General features: G+C 44.2%; 1 protein-coding gene across 2 annotated transcripts in view; it reads right to left on the bottom strand.

The window, feature by feature from the left end:
- EPHA1 (EPH receptor A1) overlaps positions 1-23,169 on the bottom strand; it is a 34,652-nt gene extending 11,483 nt beyond the window's left edge. Inside the window, exons 1-6 of one of the 2 annotated variants that reach the window (XM_068700009.1) lie at positions 22,683-23,169; positions 19,403-19,470; positions 8,282-8,557; positions 6,274-6,664; positions 1,130-1,285; positions 600-932 (exon numbers count right to left, since the gene is read on the bottom strand). In XM_068700009.1, coding sequence (XP_068556110.1) covers positions 600-932; positions 1,130-1,285; positions 6,274-6,664; positions 8,282-8,557; positions 19,403-19,470; positions 22,683-22,776 — 1,318 coding nt within the window. In that variant the 5' untranslated portion in view covers positions 22,777-23,169. The remainder of the gene's footprint in view (positions 1-599; positions 933-1,129; positions 1,286-6,273; positions 6,665-8,281; positions 8,558-19,402; positions 19,471-22,682) is intronic. The other variant, XM_068700013.1, reaches the window with a different exon arrangement.
- Between the last annotated feature and the right edge of the window lie 847 nt (positions 23,170-24,016).

Here is a 24,016-nt window from a genome sequence, read left to right as displayed (position 1 = left end):
TAAAAGTCACTAAATCAGAACTGGGATAAGTACCAAGGGCTGCTGAGCACTGCAATGTTACTTTCCTATAATCTTGTTTAACAGCACTCCAGAAAATATGCATAGGACAGTCAAACTACTACTCAACTTGAAGCCAAACTACGCATAAATGTGTCAAGGAGAACTTGTATGTTTTGAACATATAAATTTCTCCACGTTTTTGAAGTTTTTATTTTCAGTTATATCAGGATTTCTGTTGTGTTTGGTTTGATTTTTTGCTATATTTGAGTCATTGGTAATATTTCAGGCCCCATGCTTCCTGTCACACACATAGCAATACCTTCATTGGACTTCAACAGTGTATCACAGGGAGGGCTTTATCCTCCTCACCTCTGTTAAGTCCTTGGTGGATTCATAGCTCTTGGTAGATAATGCTTACTGCTGATTTAGCTTGCAAGGAATATGACTGATGGACTTTACATGCCAGAGGCAGAGGTACCTTATCATACCGTACCAACGCATGTGGCAGACAGAAGGAAATGGAGAAAGGTTAAACATTCACAGAGATTCCTCTTCCTTTTCTTGATGAGCAGGAAGAACTTCTCTCTGCTTCTGCTAACCTGCATGTCCAACTGCGACCCAGACAGCTGGAGCAGTTCTCTGGGGAGCAGGTCCCATTCCTGAGACACCATTATGGGCTTCCACAGCAAATGTGTAGTTGGTGTAAGCTTCTAGGCCATCCACATCCACAGCAGGTTTAGTGAGACCAGAAGCACTGGGGGTGAATACCACACCAGCCTCACACGGCTCACAAGACGTGAAATGACAGCGCTGACAGAAGACTGTGTAAGTCAGATCCTTTCGCCCACCATGGTCACTGGGTGGCTGCCACCACAGAGAGAGCTGTGTGCCAATAAGGGAGAAGCTGACATTGCGGGGAGCTGAAGGGGGACCTACGAGAAGAATGAAAGAAAGTATTAGATCCAGCTGATAACACACAACGTATTGTGTCAGTTTCCCATCTGCTGATGCATTTCAAATTATGCCCTCTGTCCCCCCCAACCTCTCTCCCTCTCAGACCTCTCATCCCCATTTCCTAGCACTCTCTTTCCTCTTTTCTCCTTGTTCTTTCTCTCCAGCCACAACTTACGGGTGCAAGCAATGTTCTGGCCCTCCAAAGGTGCTCGGTAGAAGCCTGTGTTACAGGAACAAGATGTAGCCCCTGACTCATTGGATAAGCTGTTTGGGGGGCACTTGAGGCAGCGGTTAGTCTCCAGAGAGTGACGGTAGAATCCCCGCTGGCAGGCTGTGAAGACACAGATAATTCAACATAAGATCAACAGGAAACAAATTGCCAGTTTCATTCAATTTCTTGAAAGCTCCTTTTATATGCTTGCTTTCCTTCTATTCTTTCAGTTCAGAGAAATATTTAGGTTGGAAGGGATCCCAGGAGATCACCTAGACCAATCATCTTCTAAGAGCAAAGAGGAGATGCAGACTCAAGATGGGATCAACGTTATGATAGGATTTGTAGGCTGAAGAACCTCAGGAATGCTTAATTAAAACACAACCTGGTCAGCCTCAGATACTTTTTTCAGCATAAATCCATATTGCTTTCTATCTTACTCGTCAAGTTTTCTGCTGTCAGTAAGGGCGGTAAATACTGTCTCAAAGTCCTTGGATTCCTCAGACTTCTCTGCTTGCTGACTTCCTACAGGATAGCCAGTGGGCTATTTAGCAGAAGCATATTTTATGATTTCAAGTGCTGTACTTAGCAGGGCCCTGGGGAATACGTAGATAATTATCAGTTTGCCTAACAGCAGAGTGCAACTGGCTATAAAGCTAACACACTGCAAGAACATGTGCCATGTGTTTCCTATTTCCAGTCCTATAAAAATAAGCAGCCATGTCCTTCTCTAGCTGTTATCATCTGACACCATCCTTGATGCATTATTACTATCTTGTACTCCAGGAGTACTAGTCTGTCTACCAGTTATCTCGAGGTTAATGCTTTACCTCTGTAGGTATGTAGCAAGGAGGAAAGGAGTGAGGAAAGCTGCAGTACCCTGAGAATTTAATGGTTTACTGGCCTGTGCTAAATGATTTTCACAGAATCACAGAATGGCCGAGGTTGGAAGGGACCTCTGAAGATCATCTAGTCCAACCCCCATTTTATCAAATGTTCTTGAAATACAATCAAACAACCCATCACTAATCACATAATTGAGGAATGGACACACTAATTTTCTACCAAGCTTCTGCCCTGCATTTAACTTGAGCATTGAGGATATTACCCTTTTCATATTGCACTACAAGAAAAATCATGTCCTGGGTAATCCCTCAGGATATCCCAAGGGAGAACACCCCAAAGCCATCTGCTCTGGAGCCTGACTGAAATGGCTTACTGTGGTAGAACATAACACAGAAATCAATCCTTTATCGAGAAAACAAAAAACATTACAGCCACTCCTACTACATGACATAGAGGAACACCTGAAGGAACTAAAAACTTTTCTGTTAACAAAGGCCCAGTCTCAGGAAGAGTGATTATCATCATCATAGGTTGAGATCTCTCTGTAGATTACCATCAGAGAACTGGTTTCATCGCAGTCTTGTTGGTTACCTCTCTTGCCCTCAACTGGCAAGCAGACTGTCTCATTAACATCAGAGGTTGCAGCCCAGAGATGCCATTTATATTCTATTTAAGACCAAATCATCTCTTTCAGAAATAGTCAAGAATAAGAAAAAATTCTTTGATCTCTAGTCTGCTCATGACCAAGAGCATTTCTACTTGCTCGAGTGAAAATGAAAACTTTGTGACCTCCTGCCATTTTGCTCCAGCATAACATTTCAAAATTCATGTCACTGGATCAGTCTGGATCGGATCGGCTTTGAGAGCAACATGAAAAACAAACCAAGACAAGCAGAGCCACAGATTTGTGTAAGACATACACCAATGTTCAACGACAATGCTATTTGCCATAAGCACACAACATACACACACTTATTGTCAGGCTAACACAGAAAGGAAATTTGGGACACGGGCCTAGTCTACATCTATTGCTCAGAGTTAAAGCTTTACTTTGATCACTGCAGCCCTAGGACCCTTCAGGTGGGATGACTGCCTCAGAGGGAGACAGGAAGACTAGTACCAAGTGAGTGCAAGGAGAAAACTGCATGGGGGGACGTCTGGGTAAAGGGATAAGCCTAGGAGGTAACAGTGAACACACCAGTCAGCCGGACCACGTCACATCACCTCAGGCTGTCTAGACTGAAGCGACAAACAGAGCCTGGAAGCGCAAGCTAGAGGGATGGCACACGGCTGTGATATCCAGATACCAGCATGCCCGTGGCACGGTCCAGGCTAAGGGCAGCCATCCTCGGGCCCGGACACGTTTGGAAGGACGGGACAGTGGGGGGCAGAACCAAGGAAGCCATTCAGTTTCGGGCAGCTGAGCCAAAACAAGCCCAGGCCAGCCCAGACGAGTGCCCGAGGCAGCGGGAGGGGCCCTGGCGCCTCAGGGCTGAGCCCCCGGCCCCGGCCGCCACAGCCAGCCCCGGGCGAGGCGCCGCGGCTCCCGCTGCCCACGCAGCCGCCGCCGTGCCTGCAGCGGCCGGCAGGGGGCCGCCCAGCACCGGGGAGGAGCGGGGCCAAGAGGCGGCAGCCCCGCCTGAGAGGCGGTGCGAAGCCTCCTCCCCCGGAGCGGCCGGCTGGGCAGGGCGTGGGGGCGGCGAGGCGCCGGCGGCCTGCCGCATTAGCGGGCGAGCGGGCGTCAGGCTGGGGAGCCGGGGAGCCGCTGCTGCCCGCGTCCTTCCCAGCCTGCGCCCTGCTGCCTGCGGTTCCCCGTGACGTGGCCGCCGCCACGGGCTCGTCGGGCAGAAGCAGGGCAGGCTCTGCCCTCGGCTCCCGCAGGCTGAGCGGTGCTCAGGTCCAGGGAGCAGAGAACTGGAGAATATGTCGAGTTGGAGGATCATTGTAACCTCCCCTGTCACAGCTTCGTGCTGTTCCCTCAGGTCCCGTTGCTGTTCACCAGCACCCGCCCCTCTGCTCTCCCTCAGCTATAATCCAGACCCTCTCCCACTTCACGCACTTGGTTTCCCCAGTCCTTGGTCATCTGCACCAAACTGTGACTTCAAGCAATAAGGTGTGGAAAACAGGTCTGGAAAAAGGGTGGGTGTAGCACTGCTCACCCAAGGACCAGGGGACAGAGAGGGCAGCAGTGGTCTAACCCTTCACTGCTTATTCCTGCAGGTGGTTTTGTCCTGAGACTGCCAGCAAGCATTGGGCAGTACTCAGACACCAGAACTATGCTGACAGGGAGCTCAGTATCAGCAGCTAACTCACCCATCGCCCTGCAGAGCCCACCAAGAAACCAGAATGCAAGCTAGGGGCATGGTCAGCCTCCTGTATTCACAGTAAATGACGTACTTCAGGAAGTTAGTCATAGAGGTCCAGGCTTATTGGCAGAGGTGTAGTCCCAAGCTCAGATAACAGAGAGGTATAAAATGCTACGAGAGGCTGAGATGTAATGCTCTGGGCAGGCACAACCCTCTCGGCATGATGAGATGGCTGAGCCACTTATCCACCAGAGCTCTGTACAGCTGGAAATTCACTGAGGGGTTGGACGAACTGGTTCAGAACCTGGTGTTCTGGCTTTCTGTTGCCTCCTGTCCTGTACCTGAGTTCAGATTCTCCTCCCTGTTATGAGGCAAGGATCATAGTACAGCTTTCCTTTTTTTCTCTTCCTGCTCAAGGCAAAAACCAGAACCAGAATACTCTGCCTGAAGGTATTCTTCCTCCATTCTGTCCCTCTTTTTGTGTTTGAAGGGAAGTCCTTCACCTTGCAAGGACAAAAGTAAAAGCCTTGACCGCAGTCTTCATCCTGACATGGATTGTTCCCAGTTGTTTGCATAATGCCTTGTCTTTTCTGTAGAGGGAGGGGAACCAAACACATTCCCCAACAGGCAACCTACATTCACCTTCTCTGATGCTAAAATAACACACTGCTCTGGGGGCTTGAAGTTACCTCTCCCTTCCCCTGCTAGGTTCTACCCCTCTTCCCTTCATCTCCTGGGAGACCTCCTGATTCTCCACAGATACAAAAGACACTCCTAGCTGCAGCTGTACTTGGGCAGAGTGGGATAAAAGCACAGATGAAGAATGAACCTGTGCTGTGATAGCAGCCAGGGCCTGTCCAGGCATGACAGCTTCCCTGCCCCTTCCCAGGGGAGTGCTCTCAGGAGGGCGGGGAGAGCTGTGTAGTACCTAAGTGGAAAAACTGGCTGGGCTATACAAGGATAGGGGATTGCTGGAGAAGGGCAAGGATCTTGCGCTTCAACCTTTGCCAGCTCTCCAAGCAAAATGAGCAGCAAGCAGGCAAGCAGTGAGGATTCAAAGGGGCACCAGATCCTTGCAGTGAAACAAGGGCAGAACAGAGCAGAGAGGTTACTCCACTGACCCTGAGAGCAGTGCTGGATTCTTTCCCCTATATTCTGAACTGCCTCAGCCTTGTGCCATATGACTCTGAAAACAAGAGTGGAAATGTGCTCTTACCTCCTTGTCTGCATTAATACATGTCCCTAAAACCACTGTACACATCCTCTTCCTTGGCATACACATGTCGTTTCCATAGGAAGCTGAATCCTCTCCCCTCCTTGACAAAAGGATAGCCCTGCACTGCTTGCTCCAAGAACCCCGTCTCACTCTGTGGCTCCAGTACCAGAGACTCCTATGCCTGCTGATTGTTCTTCCTCAGAAATGAGCCAGGTTCTGATGGTACTGTGCAATGTGCTTTACACAGCTTCCCATGGCAGAAGAACCATCCCAGTCCAAGCAGAAGGGGGCACGAAGGAGAAACTTGCCCCCCTGCAGCTCTTCACTTTCTAGTCACGGGACAAGCACACTGTACTGTGTGTCTGACCTGTCTGCCCTGAGAGAACAAGGCTGCCATTTAAGGGTTGGGAACTAGTTGTTGAGTGAGTCAGTGTCAATCACACAGTTACAGCTCGCAGAAACTAGCTCCAGAGCTGAAAGCTCCTGGACGGAGCCCAAGAGGGAGTGGAAAGGTGTGTGCAGGTCTTACACCTGACACACAACGAGAAAATCCCAATTGAATAAGAAGCTAAAGAGGGGAGAAAAGGTTTAAGAAATGGCTCTCAGGCACAGAGGGCAGACAAGAAAAAGTTAGACCACACTAAATCCCCTGCTCCCACTCTGTGCTTACAGATACTCTGATCTCCAGCTCCCTGGAACCTCTCCCATGGCCTACAGCCACTGTCTGTCTGCATACTCACCTACGCAGCTCCCATCGACTTCCTCAAACCCCACAGCACAAAGGCATCGTCCCATTGGTACCAGCCACTCGCCGTCTGTGCTGCAGTGCATCCTAGGGGGAGAGCCCGTTTCTTCAGCTGCATGCTCCACACAGGCCCCAAGCACTTCTGTCAGCCCCTCTGAACCTGCTAGCGTCTCTGGAAAACGGGCAAGGCCTCGCACTGCCTCCGGGCAAGTCTTGTAATACACTCGGACAGACACCATTGCTACGCAAGCCCCAGAGTTCTGGAAAGCTAAGTAGAAGCCCCGGCGAGACAGCTTCCCAATGGGGCACACTTCTGTGTTCAGCTGCATGGCACCAGATTCAATGTCTCTGTTTGTGAAGCTTCGATCTGCAGCCACAGTGTTGAGCTACGTGAAAGAAAAAAAGACAACAGCTTTAACATCCGACCAAACAGCAGCTCTGAGTTACCTACAGCTGTCAAACTGTTTTACACTAAGACCTTTTAGAGGCTGCATGTTTGACTGTTTCTGATCTCAGTGTACTGCATGTTTTTCACCATCTCCTCTCAACTCATTTCCAGTCATTCACCTTCTTATACAGCACACTGTATTCTGGGCCTGTGATCTTGGATGTCTTTACAAACTACCCTAGGAGAATTTAACAAATCAGGAGCAAATCTCTCTTGTGCTATTTTTGTTTGCAAATCATATGCAATAAAAATTAAAATAAAATCACAATAGGACTTACAGATGTGTTTTTGAAATTGACCAGTGAATTACAGCTACCCATTTCCAGGCTGCACTTGAGACAGATCAGACCTTCAGCTGAAAGGTGCTTGTCATGCAGTCAGTATTCAAAGCAATTTAGCACTGAAAATACTTGGGTGAAGAATGCTTCCGTGCTTTTACATTCCCACTGTCTCACCAACTGACAGTGAGAGAGATGCTTTCTATAGTGGGACAAATGGGAAAGGTCTCCATGACATCAAATGATATGGAAAAACTGGACTGCACGTGGGATGGTCTTTCTTCTCAGAGACACTGGTAAATGATCCTCTCCACTGTAGGCTCCTCCCCATTACACAACACCACCTGTTCCATGTAGGTGGATGGCAAAAAAATCTGCAGAGCAGCTGCCTGTGGTAGTAGGATCATAAAGCGGGTTTAAGAGTTGTGGAGGTATCACACAGATGCATACAGCAGCCTCCAGTTGCAAGGGAGGTGCACTAGGGAAGGGGGAGGGAAGAGTTAGCTATCATAGTTCTACTCTTCCTGGAGCAGAAGCAGCGGGACTGTAGCTTTTACAGTTCTTTGTTTTCATAACATGTCACTTAAACTGCAGAGGAAAAGGGCAGTCAAGTAATTTAGGTCCATGGCTTCTTTTAGGACACAACTGAGTTACAGAAGTTCCTCTATAAAAAAGCTGGGGTTCCCCATTCTGTAATTCAAATATTTTCATGGCAAAAGGGCAGTACATCAGGGAAAACAGCAGGCAAAATATAGCAGTGCTAAATACTTTCACACAAGGAAGAAATATGTTATAACAAGCCAACACCTCTAGATTTAGAAAAAATAAAAACAAACAAACACCCTATATCTAATTACAATCAGAGCAAATGAAGAAGAGCACCTACAGAGGTTTGAGTTGGGTTCTGTTCCTCACTTGGTCTAATCTTGCTTTATTGCCTAAGGCAAGTCAAATTATTTTGGTCTCTGCTTTACTCTAAAAACTGATGTAACAATCAGGCACAGTTATAATCCTTTAGAATCCTTACCTAAGTTGCATCCAGTTAAATAGGTGATTAAGAAGAATGGAGGTCTGATCTCATCTGAAAACCATGGCCTCTTCTGGCAGTGACTACTCTGAGCATCACAGAGGGCACTTAGGGGCAAAGCTTATTCAAAGGACAGCACTTATCCACATCCCTTCCCCAGATGCTGGTTCTCCTGTCCGCCCCCAGTCAGCAAGACACACCCAGTTTAAGCTGAAAGGCATGACAGCCTTACACCCACAGCCCTACAGACCTTGATGAACAGCGGGCGGCGGAACTGGATCCCGACATCTTGCTCAGACTCCATGTAGTAGAGGTTGAAAGTCTCTTTGCAGGTCACCACTTCGCCTTTGAAGCTCTTGCAGTCCCTCACAGTAAACTTCAGCTCCACGTAAATGCGAGAGGCTGCCTCACCCCGATAAATCCAGTTGGTGCGAAGCCAGTGATCGGTGTCTCCCTCAGAAAGCACACTGCAGTCCTGGTACATATAGACCGGGGTGCCATTTATCATCTGCTGCACTTCACTCCACTGCTCCCAAGGTAGAAGAAAACATGTTAGACAAATGTGAGAAACAAATTTCACCTCAAATACAACAAAATCTAGCCTACAAGATCCACTCCTATTTAGCATTCAGGGCTCAAAGCCTGCAGAGTTGAAAGGCCTCTTACACTGGCCTACAGCCCTGTATCTGCCTGAACTCTTTACACTGGGAACACAGAGGATACTCTAATTAGGGTGTAACTCATGCGAAACTGAAAGGAACCACAGTGCACGGACTGCTGCACATCCCCTTCATCGTACCTTGGTTCCAACCTCTTTTCTTTCATGCACTGTTTTGTCTTAGATAAAGACCCCCTGCTCAAATGTATTGTCTACTTCTTTCTGCCCCTGTTTAAATTCAAAGTGTACAATAAGATATGCCAAGACTATTAACTGCCCCTGAAAACAGTGCACAGCACTTCGGGGCAGGAGAAGAGACTGCCTGACACAATGGGAATGCCAACTGCAGCAGCACTGTGCTCATTAATTAGGAGTTCACACTTCATTTGGGTGTGATATTTGCAAACCCTAATTTAACTATTAAAACTCAGTTGGTTTTCCTGACTTCATACTAGGTTCTGCTTCTTCCCCAGCAAAATAATCACTGGGAGAAGGATGCAAGCCCAACTGGATATATCTCACTGATATTATTTGTATGAATCTCTTAATCTTTGTAAGCATTTTCACTGACTTTTTTTGCACTTTTGTTTCCTCACCACAGGTCAAATATGAAATGCAAAGAATGTCCAATGATAAGTAAGTTACACATGAAAATTGAGAACTTGGAAAGGAAGGTGTTGTCCACAGGGAAAATGGCTTATACCCTTGTTCACACAGTGTTAATACTGTCTTTTTCATTACACTTTAAATGTTTAATCAAATTACATTCAAACAAGTGCCCACATAGGTATTGGCACAGGTTTAAGAATCTTGGTTTCAAATCACACCGCGGGTTAAGGTACATTTTAAACAACACCTCAGTGTCTATATTACACTAAGCTAGTCAAGTCTCATGGGCTGAGCACAAGATTCACACGTTCCTCTTCTTCAGCACAACCACCTCCTGTGCTCAAACACAGCCCTGCAGCTCCTCTCCCTGCTTCTGATCCCACAGACCAGATACAGCCTTGTGGGTTACTCTGCTGGAGTACTAGAGATAGAGTGCCAAAGGAAATCTCCTGTACAGCCCCACTCTGTAAACTATCACTGCTTTCTCCAAGATAGCAAGCGTTGCTGATAGCACTGGCTCATATCAGTCTGTTCTCAGACATTTACTTAAACGCATACCTGCAGTTTCCTCCCAGGAAATTCTGCAGATAGAATCAATTTGTCCCTTCTTGTTTCCTTTTTCTCCATGTAATTAATCTCCAGTGTTACCCCACCCTCTTAATCGGACTCAGTTGGTATATAACTGCACCACACAGGATTTTCATTTATTTCACTTACTGCAGGTCAAAGGACCAAGAGCAGCAAGAGAGAGAAATAGACTGATCGATCTCTGTTGATCAACCAAAAGTGTCAATCACTTAATCGCCCCTTGCAGTATTTCATTGAAAAAACTTCTGGACAATGCTACAGAACTACATTTACAAGACATCTTGAAATATATTGAAATAGAAGAAAAGAAGTTAGAAAGGGAGTAACAAAAAAGTAATTTTCATAAGAAACTGCCAACGTTAATAGCTTTTAGTAGCATTTTTTCCATGGGTATCTGCCTCCACCAAGCTGATGGGAAATATACAATTGCATTCGAAGGCCAAGGGTTAAAGGAAGTTGACATTAGCGCTTTATTTCAAGGCAGTGTCACACATAAGCGTCACCAGAAAGCAGTTTTTGCATGTCTCACTGAAAGACATGAATTGTGAAAATACACCATTTTCCTAACTTAACTAATTGAAAATTAAGTTTTGATCCTGTATAGTGACAACTGGCAGAACTTTTTCGTATTCTACTACTGGAAAAAAAATCCAACTCCTAACTTCTGTATTTCTCATCTTATCTTAGCCCATCTTGTTCCAGACTGAGATCTTCAGAGCAAAGATTGCTATTGTACAGTTTCCTATGCAGTGTGGCACAGAGAAATAACAAGGGAGTCAGACATGTTTTTTCTAGACTCTGCTGCTGATGGGTAAAGGAAGTAAAATGAGGATATTATTTATGCTAGCAACTGCAGAACTATCGTTAAAGACACTTGTGACTTCTTTTCATTATTCAGTGAAGCTTTTAAATTCAAAGTAGTGGAAGAATACTGTTACATACAACACTTAATGAAAGGGTGATGAGTCCAGAAGTTGCTAGGCAACTGTCTCACATCCTCAAGGAATCTGCTGCAAAATCAAAATGTATGCCTCTGTTTTTTAATGTAATGTTCTTAATGAACGTGTGGTAGAGTCTGATTCAATCAATATGAATTACTTGACTCTCCAGCTCATCTGCCAATGACATTGAATCAACCTCCTTTGATAATATTACTCTCTACCCATTTAATTCCAGACACTGTATCCTTACTCCAGTCATCGGTTTGGCCAGAGGATGGGAAATATTTTTATAGGAGAAGTGGAGGAGGCTCAGAGTTAGACTTCCTCATTCCAGAAGGGAGTGAACTGTGGTTTTATGATGCTCTAGAAAACTTTCTCATGAGGTTTGGACCTGTAGAAAGGCTTAGGCTGGAAGGGACCTTTGGAGGTCATCTACTCCACTCCCCATCTCCAAGCAAGCTAAAGAGTTCTTAACCTCTTCATATTTATTTATTTATTTTAACTCCTTTTAAGTTCTTTTAAATTCCTTCTTCAGTTTTAACTGTCTTAAGTTTAAACTTTCTTAAGTTTAAATTCTTATAACTTATTAGAATTCTTAAAAAGTTGCTGAGAAGGCAAAAGCCAGTGCATTCAAGAGAGAGCCATAAATTAGTAGCATGAGTTTCTAAAAAGCCTAAGGATGTAGCTATTGGATTTGAGGACAAAAAAGGTGCTCTGTGATTCTCAGGAGCCCATACGCTGACACAGCACTTAACTCCAGAGATCTGTTCTTGAAACTCTTTAAATAATTCCAGCACAGCAGTTAGTGGTAAGTGAAAGAAAACCTCAGAGATCACTTAGCAAAAATACTATCTCAATAAGCTCAGAATACTGCAAGTTTAGCAAAAAGGAAGGCAACATTCTTCCCACTGCTGGGTTGGATTCAGCATTAAAGAAAGCAGCGAAGAAGATCTGTCTTTATAAAGCCAGTTTAGAATGATATGAATGACAAACTGGGAGTTCACTGACAGATATTTGCAGTAAACAGTGTGGGTTTGGTCTACCTTATGAGAAAACATGATAAGATAAGGTACATATGTTATAGTATGTCTTGATTGACTGTGAATTGCTTATACAGTTTGAAGCTCTGAAGCCTCAGGAAGGCTTACCTTGCTTCTTCTATCAATAAGCCTTCTCTAGATTAGGTCTGTTTCAAGGAGATGATATAGGACAACCTGTGATTCCTCCATCCATCTCTGAGTTACTCTTCCTAAGGTCTGTCTTAAGAAGTGAACTGAGACAGTATGTATGTCTTCCTGGAGCTGCTGTCGCAGGCTCTTCAGGCATTAGAAAAGTGGTCATCTTTGGTTTCAGCTTTGTTTGTTTGAATGAAAAAAAGTACTTTTATCATGAAAAGTAAAAAATTCACCCTTGCTATGAAGAGGTAGGCTACCAGTGACAGAAGCAGCAGACAGTATTGCAAATCCTAAGGCTCAGACTGGAGTCACAAGAGCTTGTGGCTCACAGCAGTAATGCTGTCTCTATCTCTAGCCTGCCAGGCACTTGTCCCATCTCCTTTCAGATAAGAGCCTGCCTGTTGTGACCCATATTTCATTTGCCTTCAGGTTAGCTCAGTACAGTAACTTCCAGCCTGTGGCCTGCACACCCTTGGGGAAAGGTACAGGGATTTTTCTAAGAGACTTTAAAAAAAGGTAACAACAAAGCAAGCATCTTGCCAGTAAGCTTGAAGTTGCTAAACTAAGATGCAGGTCTCTACTGGAGAGGTTAGGAGTTCACATGCTGAAAAGCATTAACTTGTTTAACTTTGGGTTAGAGAGCTACGCTAAGATCAAAAGACAAGCTGGGTTAGTGCAGCCATCTACAGTGAAGAAGAGCTACAGAAAGAGCAATCTTTCTCAACAACCATGCATCACTGGTGCCCCAAGCCTAAAACTGCCTAGCAGAATACACACAGCTGAATGATTTCTCTCTCTCCTTTCCCCATGTAAACAGAAAGGGGAGAGAAATAGAATTTCAAAATTCTGAGTCTTTGACATTCGTATAGCATTTGCACGCGATCATGACAAAAAAAAAAAAATATTGGCATGGTTTTAGAGTTAAAGGCCAGTTGTACATTACAGGTTCAGCTGCATTAGATTCTTAACGTAGCTCCTCGGAGGTAAGACTGTGACAATGGAGACACCTTGCTGATATCTGCTGTAATACTGTGAATAGCTTCTCTTTAGCTAAAATACATCTGATGAAAAATCTGTCAGTAGGCAAAACTTGACCAACCTGTCAAAAATAGCAGCACCATACTGGTGTTTTGAAAATATTCCAGAATTAGCACAGTGTCACAGAAAGTCAAAAGTTTCTCAATGCTCTTGTAAGCTCTCTTGTGGGTGTGGAAGACAATTTAGATGATAACGAAAGAAACACGGTTATAACTAGACTCTTAACTTCATGAGTCCTATAACTTTAGATCGCAGAACAGCAAAGAGGCTGTTTTTATTTCTTTGAACATTTGGCAATGGTCAGGCAAGTTTGATTTCATCACATCATCGTCATGGAACCTTTGATACAACTGAACATAAAAGTAATGGTTACTTGTCTGCATATCTGTCTGGGTGGGATGATACATTTCTTTTTTCCCCACAATGATCCATTGATTATCTTCAGGGAGGAGCAAGTGTTGTGCAATTATTTGTCCTTTAGGGCACTAGTGCATAGGTCTGTATACCACCCACCTCCTTCCAATTTAACTTGTATTCATGTCCTTATGGGAAGGTAAGGCGCTAATCTGAGCCACAGAGCTCCAGTGCATTGATTATATAACCTGTTTATCAAATCCAGGTCCTGCTGTCTGCTCATTCTCTGAACTGCCTGGCCACATTAAGGTCTTGCATGAAAACAGTCTGGGTCACAACAGGTGCTACCAGGTCAGGGAGAATGATGCTCTTGTCCAACACTTCACATAGGTATTTTGGAACATTTATTTCTTGTGTCTTCTTTGGTAACACCCATCAACTACATCAATAATTACAAAAAACACAGGAGCAGAAAAACAGATGATGTGTCTTAGGAGTTCAGAATTCATGGCTAAAATCCAATTACCAATATAGCGTTATCTCTCACATATTTGTGCACTACATTTTACATTGCCTAGCACCTATTGTAAATGAAAGTGATTTTTTTTTTCCCCCCCCCAAGGCAAAGAGCTCAGTCTGGTGTGAGTTATGATTTTGTATGGTCTGTCAACTACACTTCCAGTATTTATAGTAGAGCTGGAAAATGAGTCTGATGGCAATGGGCAATACTTACCCTGTTTGTATAGGTTCCTTTTAAAAAAGAGCATCAGATCAGGTCAAATCCCAAACAGGGACAGGGTAATTGTGCCTTTTCTTTGGAAACGTAAGTATGCCTGAAGAAGAGAAGCTGCAGGAGATGGCAGCATGAAAGACTAGCGAGTAGATGGCAGGCTCTAGGTCAGCCACAAAGAAGGCAGGAACTGGCCTTAGAAACAATGGAAATAACCTTCCAAGAAACCAGAATGAATGAGCAAATTTTTCTGTAACTCAGCCTCTGAATTAGTAAGAATCACACTTCAAAGCTTGGGTCAACCCAGCAAGGACACAGCTGGCAGCAAAAGATATAAAGCCTTTACTTTCTAACTTGTCTGCCTGCAAACTCAGCAGTATTCTAGTTGGTATTATAATGAAATTTGGTTTGGTTTTAAACTTTAAATAGCCTGCTCGTCTTTTCAGAGGACCTTGCTATAGGCAGCCTCCTCTTAAAGCTCCAGATGGCTTGTGGTGCTTTTGTGTTCATGTGAAGAAGCTCAGTGAACCTTGTCCACTCTCATCCAACAGCTATAAAAAGATGAGTCAGCTTCCTCAAGCTGCTAGGCAACACTGCTGTCATCACTGTAGTGCCTGAGCAGCCATGGTGATGAATGTAAGTCATACAGCATCTTCACTTTGGCTCAGAATGTGTTCTTTTCTGCCCTTCAAGTCACAACATTGAGTTCACTAGCTGAGATTGCTTCTTGGATGTATCTGCATAACTTCATCCTAGATTACCTACTTATTTGGTGGCTCATGCAATCTGATTTACAGTACAGCTATTAATATGCAGCCGACTTCCTCTCATCTCGCTGTTCCTATTCCACCTCTCACCCCTCTGAGTAAAGTATACCTGGACATGTACAATTTTTTTTAACCTTTCTCCCAAATATACATGTACATGAGGTAACTATTTTTCACTTAATATCATCAACAAGTATCTCTATGTGTCTATACATCAACAGCAATAGGACATATCAGGATATGACCCTGAAGACAGAGCAATGCCCATTTCCAGTTACTTAGTGGCTTTACCAGGCATTTGTCCCTTACTTCCATGCAGATCTTGTTCACTTGGAGTTAAGCACCTATGCCTGATACTTAAACTGAGAGCAGACTGAGGTATATAATGAGGTATATTATGAGGTATATTATTTCAGGGTCAGAAACGATAACATCTGAGTTAGATCCTAGAGGACACACATTATCAACAGCTGTGGAAAGAGAGGCACACAACAGCATTTCTGGTGGTTATTTCTGACACCATCTTCAGATGCTACAGACTTGCTGAGACTTGTTCCAGGTAAGGCTATCTGAATAAGATACTGATGATTAAGTGAACTGCTAAGGTTTAATGAAATAGGAGAGCTGTGCTGGAGTCACTTGCAGGTTGAGGGCTGTGTGGCCCACACCATTATTTCTTTCATGGCCAGGCTGATCTGTCTGAACAGAAATGGCAGAAACAGATGTTGATACCAGCTGATGACTGGTTTCTGAGACCTCTTACTACACTGAAAAACTACCTTGCTTTGTTAGAACCTGAAGGCCTGTAATCATCATTTTGTGGTCAGTGACATAAAAGTTGCTGACAGGTCACAAGTACTTGATCTAGTCTATTACCAAAAGAAAAAAAATGGAGCAATGTGAAAATTTGTACTATGCCTAGGGTTTAACAGAAAAAAAATAAAGCATTAAATAAACAAATCTGAGCACTGCTTTACTCAAATTACAATAATATAGTTTTGGCAGCTGCTACATTCACAATCAGACATCCTGTGAAACACAGAATACAGAGCTGCACAGGAATTGCATCATTTCCAAAGTTTTTCAAGTGTTTTGGGAGCCATGATAACTGCAGCTAGTGGCTATTTATGTCACTGGAATACATTAAGCTGCTATGCATTTACATGTGTGAAACTATACCAAGGCTGAGCAAGCCAGGTGCCATTCACAGTAGGCATGTTATAAAGTTTGAAACATATTATAAAGTTTGGAACTGATAGCAATACTTTCAAGTATGGGTAGAAGCAAAGAAGTATAGAATAGGCAGAGAAAATTATGTCCCCCACCTCACCATTCATAAAACATTGAGAGCAACAGCAGTCCAGAAAGGAGGCTAAGAAAATCATCTGGATTTGATCCTGATCCTTCAATTCTATAATAGTCCAAATTGTGCCTATTGACACAAATAGCAATATGTGGCAGCAGCAGAGTTCACGTGATTTTGGAAATAACAGATACTCAATTAAAAATAAAGTAGCTGTGAAGAAGTACTCTTTTGCAAGCAAAGACTTGTACTTTCAGCAGCTCTACACCTTGAAAGAAAACACATCAGCCACCAAAGAATCATGTGTTTAATTTACAATCCACACAACAGCATAGAATGCCACCTTGAGAGGCCCAGCACATCGCATCCTACAGTAAGAATGGCTAAGAACATACGTAGAATCACATATACTCATGATTTAGGTGGGAAAGGACCTTCGGGTCTCTAATCTCCTGCTCACAGCAAGGCTAATTTCAAAAACAGTTGGAGTCGCTCAGGGCCTTGTCTATTGAAAGACAAATGCAAGAGAATAGCATGACTCCTCATTACTGTATTTTCAAGGCTGATGCAATTATACATGAAAGCAAAACAGATAAATTGGATACTGTTATTTTACAACCTGACAAGAAGCAATGCTACTGTGCCTAGTTATTTAATTTATTCATTACAGGATTTCAGTAATCTGCCTTTCTAAGGGCCTAGTTTTCGACAGTAAAGTGAATTAAAAATTTCTAAACAGCTATTACAAAGCAAGCTAGCATAAACCTTTCAACAAACAATTTCTATATACATTTTACTTCAGTCCTACATCACACTATTAAGCTTAGGCAAGATTTCACTGCTGATAGTGTACTCAAAGTCCAGAACAATGACCCATACTGTCCAAAACTGACTGCCGTGCAGCTTGGTGTTCACAAGCTGAGTATGTGTTAACAGAAGCATTGTCTACACTAGCTGCAGACCCTGTCTGACCATGAAACGATCACACATAGCAAACCACTTCATGCATTTAGCATAGGCTAAAAGAGAGCAGAAAACAAAGGTCTGATTCTGTCTCCACAGAGTTATCCAACCTCTTCTGCGCAAGGCCTCAGAGACTTTGTCCATACAAAGCATGAAAATTCCTCACAGCACATTCCTCCTGCGTGTGATAAGCATATTGACACAAATCCACCTCACAGATAGGAGATCTCTGGCATCTGAGGTTAGGTACAAATAGCATTCTTACATGAAATACAGCTCTTCCCTTTGACTCCGTACGCAATACAACTCAGACATTTCCAGCCTGTTATTACTTAAACTAGTCAGACCGTTCAATATTAAGCTTTGCTCTTTTGTATCAAAAATGTTCTGAATTAATCTTGGTTCTCTTTCAAACACATTTACTTCATCATTTTGAAAGAATGGTTTCAGAAACTTTTTCAAAGTTCTGATGATTTCAAGAGAATTGCCCGTGGTTCTCTTTTTACTTGTGGACATTTGTCAGACATCCACCTAACAGGAAACGATAAGGAAACGATGTAATTAGACAAATTCCTGCGAGAGTTGCTCTCAGAAGCCAATCAATCTATTTTTCATCATCTGTTAGTTTATCAGTCACCAGCATCTTGATCTACTAGTATAGAATGCTCTCAGGCCATTCTTTCCAGAATATTCTAAAATTCCTAGTTACAATTACATTTTAAATATATATACATAAATTTTAAAAAGCAGATGTAACACAAGCAGAAGAGTATGCCAGCTCCTGGCACTGCTATGAACCTACTCTGCAAAAACCAGATGTTCTATGACAAAAAATAATCTGATAGAAAGACAGCAATTTTTAAAATGTGCTTCTTAATGTTTCTTTCCATCTCTTCAATATACTGATTTCACCCTGAACATGCCTGGAGCACAGTATTGGGTCAAAATCACCATACAGACAGCTGATAGGGACAAGAAGGGGAGCAGTGAGCAAAATACTATCTACATGTATGTCTCAGTATGGCACCTGTTTTGAGTAGGGTATAATAATAAGCAAAACAGCTGTACTAGCAAAAAATGCAGATATGTCAGTATAGGAATACCTCACTATCTGGCTCTAGTTCACTTAGCAGGACTACCAGGAGTAGGAGGAGGCTGGGATGAATTTTAACCAGCCACAGCACATTACAGAGGAAAGTTATGAAAATGAGTTAGGAACAGGCTGAGCCTAGGTCTGTCTACTTTATAAGCAACAAGAGTAAAGATTCTTACTCCGTAGGAGAGCTTGTGCCTTGCTAGAAAGATAAGGATGAGGAATTTGAACTACTTATTAACATGCATCCTTCTAACTACTGCAACATGGTTCCTGAATCCATTTTTCTTCCAGCCTTCCTACCACCCCACCCACACTCCTGCTCTTAGAAAACCACCTTCCCTAACTTAAGTTGTAACAGTAAGAGGGACTGTTTGTCTGTATTTGATACAAAATATCCATGCTTACACAAAAATAGTTGAGAGCTCAGCTGCCTTTTTGAGTCCAATTTTGCAGTGCTTTCAGGAGTAGAATTTGAAGCACTTCCATCAGCTCAATTTTACAGCCATGAAATAAAGGGAAACGCCTCCCTCATTATCAGTTGTGTGGGTCAAAAATAGTAACAAGACTGGATGTAAAGTCCTAGAACCTTACAGCCCACCCAATATGCCAGGTTCTTGCCCCATGAGTTTATAATTATTTCCTCAGTCAGATGATGATTAAAAAAATAAATTGTGATTGAATCATTCAGCTTAACACTCAAGAAGGAAAAAAAAAAAAAAAAAGAAGAGAGAGAGAGAGAGAGAACAAGCTTAAGCAGGCAAAGTTTCTAATTTCTTAGAGGCTTGTAGACAGAAATACTTCTGCCATGGCTATTTGCCTGGAGAAGGAGACATATGATTTGATTTTTCCTCTTTTTCTGTTAAGTTTTATTGCATCGTAAAAACAATATATTTCAAGGACATGTTTAGTTACTGAAAGCTACTGGAAGATTTACAGTCCTTTAATAGCTGGCTAGTGGGTGAGACTGCAGAGGTGAAGGGACTGCAAAGGAGACAAAAACCATGCAAGGCCCAGGAGAGGATGGGGCTGCAAAAAAAAAAAAAAAAAAAAGCCTGATTCTGGGACACAGGGTGAAATTTCAACTTGGATTACATTTTTCCATCACCTAGCATTCCCAGCAGCTCCCCATCCTTGAACACATGTACTCACCCCTACTTCTGGAGGGTCTGGAAGCCAACCCAGTTCACCCTGTGCAGTGCTTGTGTCTAGCAGATCCACTGAAAAACAGAAGAGGGTAAAGAAAAATCAGTAACTCAACTCCTATGTGCCATGGAATGACTTCATTCTAGTTTTGTCAAAGAATGCAAAGCCTGCAATTTGTCTCTCAACTCACACATTCTTTGTGATATTTTACCTTCAGAAAGTATGGCTGGAGGAAGGATGGGAAAATATAAAACACAGTGCTACTAGTCAGGAAGAGTTAAAAGTTCTTCCTCATGAGACCCCCTCCTCTTCCACCCTCCTCTCAATTAACACATACAATACATAATGACATGCTAAACCCTGACACTTTCTGCCTTTTAAAATTGTCCCAAAATAGGTGGAGTCTGAAGCCTATTGAAATGGGAAGCCAGTATTAGCAGCTGAGCACATCTTTCCTTGGAATAGGAAACCAGCAGACAAAGTGGATGAAGAGGCAGGTGATCAAATAAATTACCAACACAAAAGATCAATCGATGTCGCCTAGAGGAACTACTATTCAGTGCTTCAAACACTGGCAGAAAGACAGAAGCAATGTGAAGTTGTAAAAGGGATTTTCCGCAGTCACAGGGCCCAAAAGCCATGAGGCAGTTTCTCAAACTGACCAGCATTACACCGCTGACCCAGGCTGTTCACCATCTGATGGTGGCCTAGAAACCGTTTTACTCTCTCCCCCTCAAAACAGTTTAACCAAGAGAGTAAGCTAATAGCATCTCCAGGGCACAGCATTGCCACCTCTCAAAGGTTTGCACTGCATGACTGTGCGTTAAGCCTTGGCTCCTGGAGTCGTGCAATGGAGAAATTCAGTAGTATATTCATTGTTAGCCCGCAAAGAAACTTGAAAAATACAATCAGACTTTAGCGTGAAGTTTTGATCTAAGGAAAAATTAAAAACTTATCACTTCTTTGGTAAACAGGGAGAAGGGAGAAAAGTTAAAGTGAGTTGTACTACTGGACGTGCAGCTTCATGCCTGCCTTCAGGTCTGCCGGTACTGACAGCACAGGCTTCTCGTTTCAGTGCACCTAGTGCAGCCCTGACTTGAGAACATAGGAAACTGGAAGAAATCCTTGGATTCCCTTTTGAATTCCTGATTCCTGTGGGTGTATTCAGAGGGGACATTTCTAATGGTAACAGGAAAAAAAAAAGGGGGGGGGGGGAGGAGGGGGGAGTGAAAAGTAGGAGGGGGGAAAATTTTAAACAGCATTTAAATAACTGGATTTCCTCCCCCTCGTCTGACTGCTTTACGAATGCTGCCTGCCAACTACAACTAATAGAGTGTAAAGTGCAGATCAGCAGGAGTCCTGTGGAATGAGGAAGCAGGCTGTGGGCCCAGAATCAGAGATAAGAGGGATTGCACTGCTGTTCTCACCTCTGAAACACCCTTTCAGGATCAGGAGAAGGGAAAAGCAGGAATCCAGGTTTTGCAAGTTTGCTGCATTCACAGCATGGTCATATGGCAAAACCTTCCTAGCCACAGACTCCCTGTCCAGACAAAGCTCCTCACTCACTTCCCTTCCGCTCTCAGTCTATCTGAGATACTATTCTTGTGTTGTTGGCTCCAAAAACTCTCAGGGTGAGGTAGCCTGTCCTTCCAGAACCATCACCCAGATAACATCTATCCCACGCACTTCAGGCCTGAAGCAGTGATGTGGAAGTGAGAGGGGCTGCACAGCAAGTTCTAGCAGAGAGCAAAGGAAAAAAAAAAATTAAAAAAAAAATAAAAAGAGGCCGGGACAGAAACCTTCCACATCCCGTGTATCATGTCACTGTACCTCCAGCAGGTGCTTCTTCAGCCACCCTGTGCCCACTGGAGAAGGCATAGTCCACTCTCAACAAGTGCATCTCTCAAACTGAAAAACCCACAACAGGAAGTCTCCAAAGAAAGGAAGAATGAGTAAGCAGGACTACAAGAGCACAGGGAATAAAAGTACTCTGGAGCTACTAGCTCTTTGGTCCACAGCCTCTCTCCTAGAAATCTCTCCATGGCTGTCCAGCCACATAGAAGATCTCTCCAAAAAGAAGAAAGACTTCAGATAAGAGAGGACAGGGAAATGGGCTGTTCCCTGCTACACATTAAGGAAGAGTAGATCACAGCCACAGCCAAAATAAGATGTTTGAGATAGGTGAGAAGCTGGCAGAGAAGTCCCTGAGTGTAATTGCCAACTACTGGTCACACACTTAGGGAAAACAGAGCCTGTGTGGCAACACCTTATATTACTTCTCACCTAGGTTTGCCTTCTCCACAACATCTACTAGCTGCATCCATTTAGCTGAATCCTTAATACAAACGTGCTTGTCAAGAACAGTTTAAAAGAGCATTCATCATACAGTGAGTCTGAGATGATCCCACAGCTGAGCTGCCAGTTATGACTAAATCCTCTCAATCAAGGGCCAGGAGCAGCAAAGGAGGGGACTGTCCTTGGGATTGAAAAACCATGACACTTCTCACCACACAAAACAGAGACTCAGAAAGAATTCTCTAACAGGAGTTAAGTGCAAGAGGTAGGAAACTGAATGGAGATTTACTCTTCGTCGCCTCTCTGTTAAAATTTCCATTCCCCAGACATTTCATAACTACTGTGCAACTGCCAAGATGGAAGAAAAAAAAGATTACTACTTCTAGTAAAAGGGACTAAGTGGAACAGGGAAGGGGAGCACGGAGTCTTAAAAGAAGAGCTGGAAGAAGAAATTGTAAAGCCCAACACTACCTACCAGCCCTGAGGTAAGTGAAAGAAACCACCTTGCCTTCCAAACCTCCAAAAATGACTGTTCTCTTGCTCACAAGGGTTAACTCTCAAGAGGGCTTCCTCAGGAAACTTCAGGGATGTTTTTGAGGAGGGTGGCGGCAATGACTTTATGAGGTTATGTTTGAGCTTGTTATCTGCAACACTTGTGTTTAATGCAAACAGATTCTCTTGGATCACTGGATATGCCAAGGCATTTGTGCTTCATCTGGGTGGGGGTGGAGAGGGAGGGGGGAACCGCATACCTGAGCTCAGTTCACTGAGCCACCAAGAGTCAGAAGCGGCTTGCTCTTCGCCTTCAACCCCCCTACCCATCTGCCTTCCCCATGCACTGCAGTCTCCTGCAGGCCTTCTCCAGCTCTCTCCAGGCAGGCTGCACTGTCCCTGGGTCCCCATGCAAGTAGACCAGGCCCTTTTCCCTGCCCTTTAGGAAGAAGTCCCTCTCGCTCGCCTGCCACCCAAGACTAGCAGGCCCCACACTTACCTTCTTTCCCAGGCACCTCAGAAGGAAGGAGAGCCCAGAAGAGAAGGAGCCCAAGGGAGAGCTTGATCCTGCCAGTCGAGGTCCTCAGCTCCATGCTGGCTGGAGAGGGGGCCTCGATCCCAGCCCCTGCCTGCTCTCCTGGCTCAGGCCTCCGAGCCTCGGCTCCTGCTCGCAGCGCATGAACCTCTCCCACAGCCTCCTGACTGGAGCGCGCACATTGCACAACCTCCCCGCCTGGCCCACAGTTATGATGAAAGATCAAGGCAAGTGGGTGGAGAAGCCTTACTGCCTTTACCTGTTTTAAAGGGGCTGGTCACAGACTTCCCATCTGGCAGGCAAATAAACCCACCTTAAAGGCAGCCACCTTTTTCCTGGGAGCCTCCCTCCACTTTTGCTCTAGCCCTGTAAGAGGCTCCCTATTGCCACCTCCCGGGCAGCCCTCGCTACCGTACTTGCTCCTGCTCCGGAGACTCCTTTTCCCAATACTCAGCCTGAAACACCTCGTCACAGCTGCGAGCCATTTCCTCAGCTCCTATGGTTAGTCACCAAAGAGCAGAGCTCAGCGCCTCCCTCCACTCCCTCACCACGAGGAAGCAGTAGACTCTGATGAGGTCTTCAGCCCTCTCCTCTCCAGGCTGAACGAACCAAGTGACTTCAGCCACTCTTCACATGTCTTCCCCTCCAGACCTCTCACCATCTTGCAGAATTACCATTTTCCTGTTAGTAAGCTCCTCATCGTGGGCAAAGTCTCCTGCTTTTCAGTACAAAAGTCATGTTGAAGGAGAAACTGACCTGGGAGGACTCCCTCTTTCTTCTGGGTAGGAAAACCTCATTTCATTAGTTTCCTACTTGAGGGATGTAAATACAAAATAAATTCCTTTTGTGGTAACTTTTCCACCATTCAGATGTTCTTTCATCACGAATAGCATTCCCTCTCAAATACATCTATTAACCCCTTCCCCATAAAATAGAGATGGCAATGTTCCTCCACTTGCTGTAAGGCTGTGTTCCTCCTGCATTCTTTTTCCTCCTCCCCAAAGAAGAGTGAAGAAAGGACTTTGATGGGTTGTCTAGAGAAGCTGGGGGGATCTCCACCCTTGGAGATGTTCCAGACTTACCAGGGCACAGCTGTGAGCAGCTTGATAGAGCTCTAGAGTCAGCTCTGCTGTGAGAAGGGGCTAGTGCTACAGATCTCCTGAGATCCCTTGCACCTTAATCTTTCAATGAGTCTGTGATTCTGTAACCACATATTTTAGAAAAACAAAATCTGTCCCAAGAAGTTTGAACACAGATGAAAGAAATGTGAGCTCCTTTCAGAAGAAACAGTCAAAATA

The sequence above is a fragment of the Anas acuta genome, chromosome 1 (assembly GCF_963932015.1).
Source record: "Anas acuta chromosome 1, bAnaAcu1.1, whole genome shotgun sequence".
Taxonomy (NCBI): Eukaryota; Metazoa; Chordata; class Aves; order Anseriformes; family Anatidae; genus Anas; species Anas acuta.
This window is presented reverse-complemented; position numbering and strand designations above follow the sequence as displayed.